Source organism: Ziziphus jujuba, chromosome 7 (genome assembly GCF_031755915.1).
Source record: "Ziziphus jujuba cultivar Dongzao chromosome 7, ASM3175591v1".
Lineage (NCBI taxonomy): Eukaryota > Viridiplantae > Streptophyta > Magnoliopsida > Rosales > Rhamnaceae > Ziziphus > Ziziphus jujuba.
In genome coordinates, this window is record NC_083385.1 from 2,242,780 (window position 1) to 2,249,683 (window position 6,904).

Here is a 6,904-nt window from a genome sequence, read left to right on the forward strand (position 1 = left end):
ATTACTCTAATATTTTTACTACTTATTTGTTGTTGAAATAAAATTAAATTGATTAAAAGAACTAAAAAAAAAAAAGGAGTGAATAGACGACGCACAATCTAAAATAGTGTGTCACCTGTTAACTATATATTAAAAAAAAAATCTCAGTTTTATTATTCTAATATTTTTACTGGTTATTTATTGTTGAAAAAAAAATAGATTGTTTAAAAGAACTTAAAAAAAAATATAAAAGTACAAGGAAGGTAACAGGCGACGCACAATTTAGATTGTGCGTCGCCTGTTACCTCTATAAAAAAAAATAAAAATAAAAATAAAAAAACTAGCTTAATTATGTTGCTCTAATATTTTTATTGGTTATTTGTAGTTGAAATAAAATAATACTATTTAAGAGATTTGCAAAAATAAACTATACAAGAAAAATTATATAATTGAACAACAACCTTGTATAATTAAATTCTATGGTTATGTAAACATAGATTAGTGGTTAGTATTCATTTTTCATGAGTAGCATTTAAACGTACAGTATAATTCCAGTATTAATGGTGACTCTGTTCAGCCTCACATTCAGCGATCCTTAACGGATGTGTTGTGTATTTTTTGTTTTTAGCGACCTTTTGAGTCGATAGTTTTTGGATGTATTGTATATTTATTGAATTTTTACTAACGCATTAATCTTAGAATCCCGTTTTTGTTTTTTCAGACTCATTTGTTTTGTAGCGTCGTTAAATGAATGTCGCTAGATATCAATTTTCGCGTTGTGGATGGAAAACTCCATCTTGTAATATTGGCCTTTGATCTCTTTGACCAGAAATGATGGCACTTCGTCTTCTTCCAAGCATTTGAGTGAAACTAAAAGTTCATCGTACAGTGTTATTGACCAAAACCAGCTCCCTCTAAGTTCTAATGGCTTCCTTATTGGAAACAGAAAACAACTCAAAAGTCCATGACCATGAAACCAGGGAAGAAGAAGAAGAAGAAATCTTCTGCTACGCTTTGCAGCTGGGATCTTCCTCTGCAATGTGCATGTCATTGCAATGTACAATTGAGCTTGGCGTATTCAATATCATAGGGAAAGCAGGTCCAGGAGCAAAGCTCTCCCCATCAGATATTACAGCCCAGATGCCCACTAACAACCCTGAGGCGCCCCACCATGGTGGACTCCATCCTCAGGGTCTTGGCCTGCCACTCTGTGCTCAACTGCTCTGTGGTTGCTGCTGATGACAATATAATGGCTCTTTGCAAAGGCTATACAGTCTTTCTCCAGTGTCCAAATCTTTGTCACAAACAAAGATGGTGTTTCATTGTGCCCTGGGGTGTCGTCCATACACGATAAAGTACTCTTAGCTAACTGGTTGATGTTGGTAGTCTTGGGGTGACCCGTCAGAATGTCACTTCCACATACCCACAAATCAAAGGCATTAATTTCGACTTACCTCATGTCAGTAAACATGCCCCTTCTTGTCCAAGGTACATGAGTCCGTTGTTTTATTAATTCTCATGTTTATCAATTTTGAATTTACTATATCCTAAAACATTTTTTTTTTATTAAAATAAATTAGTTTTTAATTTATTTTTTTACACGTTGCAGGTTTGGAACATGTAGGAGGAGATATGTTTGTGAGTCTACCAAGCAGGAATGTCATTTTTTTGAAAGTAATGAATTGTGCAAATTTTCCAAACCTCATATTATTATCTTATATATGTATATATATAATTTGTATTCAAAATAAAAAATATTCTTTTTTTTTTTTTTGGTGGTATACAAATTAAGATTTTTAATTCTTTGGTTTAAATACAATAGTAAATGACACATTTTATAGTTAATTGTGTGGCTATTACTATTATTATTATTATTATAAAACTTTTACAACCAAGAGATTGAGAACTGGGGAAAAGAGGACGGTGTGAACGTCAAAAACGAAAAAGGACAACATTGTAATTAAAGAGAAAAAAAAAATGTGGGCTATGTTTTATATATGAAAGTTGTATTGGTTTTGGCAAAAAGTAAATGATTAAAAAAAAAGAAAAAAAAAGACTGGTATCATGTGCACGAGCAAGTTTTACTAGCATTGATAATGGTGGCAATAATATTGGAGTAAAAAGGACGGCTTAATATTGTCCGCACTCCTCTTTTATGGCAGCAGGCCTTGGATGGGAACCATCTTTTTTGTGGAGGAGTATTATCTGGGTAGAGTTGTGTTATCTAATGGTTGGATTTGGAGAGTAGGGAATGGTCATAATATTAGAGTGTATCGAGATCCTTGGTTGGGTGGCATTGGTTCAAGATATATGTTCTTTCGCCAAGGATTTTTAAATGCAGAGGCTACAGTTTCGGAATTGATCACTGACTCAGGAGGATGGGCGAGTGAAAGGGTACAGAATGCTTTTTCTCAGTATGAGGCCTTCATTATTTTGAAGACACCAGTTGGTGGATTGGGTGTTCATGATCGGTTGTGAAAGAGTTTAGAATGATATGATTCAAAAGGATGATTTACATTGATCATTGTGGAAGTATTTACACACAGATGTAAAGCATTGATAAGTCTCCTAACTATGTGATAATATAATAACCTGATAATGACTATATCTAAGGTATATCTCTATATGTTATAAGATTACAATTATCATTAACTACCTACAATGCTGCTGGTTATTAGGTTAGCTTGGCACTTTACTCCATCTGGATGTTATAAAGTTAGACCAAGATATTGGGTGGCTTGGAGATTTGGCAGTGCTTCTAGGATCGGCAGTACAAGCTCAAAAGAAATTTCAAGGCGAGCATTATGAAAGTTACAGATCCCAAATGAAATTAAAATTTTTGTTTGGAGGGCCTGCAACTCAATCTTGGATAAGACATAAAGTATAAGAATCTTGTCGTACATTTACTATATAAAAAGGGTGTAAAGTAGAAAATCTTGTTACAGATAATCTCACATAATTGTACTATAGGAATAATATGTGTTTAGTAAAAGTAATGATACTTAAATTGTACACGTATCTTTGTAATAAGGGAGTTCTTATCTGTATAAGGGAATCCCCTTACACTTGAAAGGCAAAATTAAACCCTAATAAGACTCGTAAATTTGGATGTTCTGTGTTTACTTATTGGATTATAGAGTTTCAATGGGGTTGCTGGTGCTAGTAAAATTATTGAAACATATTCAATAATCATATGCTTGCTTTTCAATATAATTATAATATGTCAAACAAACTCTAAATATCTTTAATTAACATTAACAAATAATTAAGACAAGCAAACTATATATAAATTTTAAAAATAAAAATAACAAAAATAAAAATTGAACACATTAACAAAATGACATAAGTTATTTTTTTGCCAAACAAAATTGCCATCCTTAACCCTATTTTATTCAGCGAGCTCTTTCTATTTCAACTTCAAACTCAGCTTCCAAATTTTTTATCTTGTTTACCTGAACAGTATAGTCTATAGAATGACGTTAGGTAACAATGATGAATGGCAATCTTGTAAGATTAAAGCGAAGAATGACTTAACATTGTCATTGTTGCTAATGTTATAATAATTTCTCTCTAAAATAAAGAGAGCATAGTTGATAATACTCCCTTTCTTATAATAGGAGAAAAACACATACTCTTTTTTTACAAAGAAAAAACATGAATATTTAGGAGAGATTCTTTCTTAATTCTCTCTCTAATACGATCTCCTTCTTTCTCTCTATTTCCATGTTTCACACGCCTCAAAATGGAATTGGCTTCTATATGAGAAATGGGATCGACCCTTCTTTAAAATGGGATAATTTTCAAAGTGATGAGATGTGCATATTTATAGATGCATATCGTGGTTTGAAAGGAGGTGGCAGAGTTCAAAATTGAAATTGAGTTATTCTTTGGTGGAGTTCAAATTTCTTGAATTCTCCTTTGACATAGTCAAAGAAAGTGGCTTTACCACCTTTACTGCCACATTAATAATTAATTTAATGTTTGTCTTCTTATAATTATATGTTTAAGTTAATTATGGTATGCAGATAGCGTGTTTCATAAGAAAACAATCAATTAAGCTCCATGCCTATGACATATTTTTTAGAAAAAAAGGAAACAAAAAGATAAAAAATGGAATTGTCAATTGAGATAATCACTAGCTATTATTTCCTACCCATCTCAGTCAGGTATTAGTAAATGATGCAGTAGTTGCCTGCTTGGAAAACTTCTAGTTTCGTAAAGAAATACTCATAGTAATGGAAATTGGAGGTGGATTCTTAGTCATATTAATATTATTCTTTTGAACAACTAATTTATTACTTATATTTACTTTCAGGAAAACTATAAAATTCACGAAAGTGGTTGAAAGATCTCATTCCGATATGAAAAGTCCATCCCAGCAGCAACATATGCTTAATATATCACCAACCACTAATCTTGTGCTCTTATAAGCGTTAGCAATTCCTCTTCCTCTTCTTCCAAGCATATTTGAGTAAATCTCAGTTCTAAGTTTTAATGGCATCCTCATTGGAAATAGAAAACAATCTAAGAGACCATGACCATGATACCAGGGAAGAAGAAGAAATCTTCTCCTATGCATTGCAGCTGGTGGGTTCCTCTGCACTGCCCATGTCACTGCTATGCGCTATCGAGCTTGGCGTATTCGATATCATAGGCAAAGCAGGTGAAAAGGCAAAGCTTTCCCCAACAGAGATTGCAGCCCAGTTGGGTACCAACAACCCTGACGCACCCACCATGCTGGACTCCATCCTTAGGCTCTTGGCCTGCCACTCTGTCCTCAACTGCTCTGTGGTTGCTGATGATAACAATAATAAAATTGATGGCTCTTTGCAGTTGCAGAGGCGATACAGTCTTGCCCCAGTGTCCAGGTTCTTTGTCACCAACAAAGATGGTGTTTCATTGGGCCCCTTGATGTCGCTTACACAAGATAAAGTCTTCTTTGCTAGCTGGTCTGCGCTGTCTTTTTTTTTTTTTAATTAATTTTTTTGGTTGTTCATTCACAACTTGGTTAGTTTTTTTGTTCAATATTGATCTTTTCTTTTTTGTGTTATCAGAATCGATCATTCCATTGTTTTGAATCTTAACAATCACGTAGTGATTCATGGTCCAAACACATCTTCTAGTTTAACAATCACGTAATCTACTAGCTTGATGGATCGAAGCTCAACAAGCTTTGTAGGTCATGTTTCCCAGTTAATTAGTTTGTTTTAACTAGGATTATTGCAAGCCGTCAAACTTAACACTTTCCGGATGATTTGAATCATTAAGTTTGACCTATATTTCCAGTTAAAGTTAATTTAAGACGAGTTTTGGTGGTGTGATTGTTGTTAACGGAAATCTAGGTTCTCAAGTCAACTCTTTGTCCTATGCTTACTTTGTTTTATTATCATATCCGGTTAGAGTCCAGTGAAAACTTTATTGTTTAGTTAAAAAAAAAAAAAAAAAGATAAATATTCCATCTCCTACACATTTGTTTTAAATAAATAATAATAAAAGATTTTACCTAATTCTTATAAAACTAATGTTTCACAAAACACAGGTCCCAATTGAAAGATGCAATTCTTCAAGGTGGAATACCATTCAACAGGGTTTATGGAATGCACGCTTTTGAGTATCTAGAAGTGGACCCCAGATTCAATCAGGTTTTGAACACTGCAATGTACAATCACACTACTATTGCTATTAAGCAGATACTCGAGGTTTACAAGGGTTTTGAGCACATCAAACAATTGGTCGATGTTGGTGGTGGTTTTGGGGTGACCCTTAAGTGTATCACTTCTACATTCCCACATATCAAGGGCATTAATTTCGACTTGCCTCATGTCATTAAACATGCCCCTTCTTATCCAGGTATACATATATATATATATATGTGTATGTATGAAAACTTTGGTTTACAAAGTCTATCATTAATCTTGTATTGATTCTTCTGAATTTGCTACATATCATAAACTTTTTTTATAATTCTCATATAGAAATTAAAGTAGAGAATTTTATTTTATTGTTTTAACTTTTTGATCGATGTATATGTTGCAGGTGTGGATCATGTAGGAGGAGATATGTTTGTGAGTGTCCCAAGCGGGGATGCCATTTTCATGAAGGTAATAATAATTAATTTTGCAAATTTCCTACAAATTAAACATTATATATATATATATATATATTTGGTTGGTCTGAGTGTCTTACAATTAATGAAATATTGTCAATTCTGAGAAGTGGATTCTTCACGATTGGAGTGATGAGAAATGCATAAAGTTGTTGAAAAACTGCTTCAAGGCAATTCCAGAAAGCGGAAAAGTGATTGTTGTGGATGCAGTTTTTCCGGTAAAGCCGGAGACAAGTGCTGCAGTGAAAACCATCTCCCAAGCCAATGTGGTTATGATGACTCAAAACCCAGGAGGGAAGGAGAGGACCAAACAAGAATTCCTTGCTCTGGCAACTGCTTCTGGATTTGGTGGCGTCAGATTTGAATGCTGTGTCTCTCCCTCTTGGGTTATGGAGTTCTTTAAGTAGAGCCACAACCTCTCTACTTATGAAAATGCTTTCAATTTTATTTCTTGCTCTGCTTCTTGTAATTGAAGCTAATATATGCTTCTTTCCAAAAAATTAATCCATACTAAGATTTTACAGACTTCAAATTGAAATAAAAGTTGTTTCTCGTCTAAGTTACCGGTCAATCGCCTCCTCTTTGCAATTGACATATTCCATACATTCATCTTTAAAAACAACTTTAATTTAAAAGGAAATCAAATAAATCAATTATAAAGCCAAAAAATTGAAACTTTCCACCAAGCAATTTTTATTTTTCACTCTGATCATTTTTTGGATTTTTTTTTGTTTTTTTTTTGTTTTTTTGGTCTTCTATATCAACTTTGTACAACAAAGAATAATCTTTGCTTTTCATAATAAAGGCCAAGTAGTCTAG

General features: G+C 33.3%; 1 protein-coding gene across 1 annotated transcript; it reads left to right on the forward strand.

Annotated features, from left to right (window-relative positions):
• The first annotated feature begins 4,277 nt into the window (after window positions 1-4,277).
• On the forward strand, window positions 4,278-6,668 carry LOC107418645 (caffeic acid 3-O-methyltransferase). Its single transcript, XM_048466754.2, has 4 exons — window positions 4,278-4,928; window positions 5,519-5,829; window positions 6,016-6,080; window positions 6,196-6,668. Exons 1-4 carry the CDS (start codon window positions 4,474-4,476, stop codon window positions 6,490-6,492), a joined length of 1,128 nt encoding a protein of 375 aa, XP_048322711.2. The 5' UTR covers window positions 4,278-4,473; the 3' UTR covers window positions 6,493-6,668.
• Window positions 6,669-6,904: the final 236 nt, after the last annotated feature.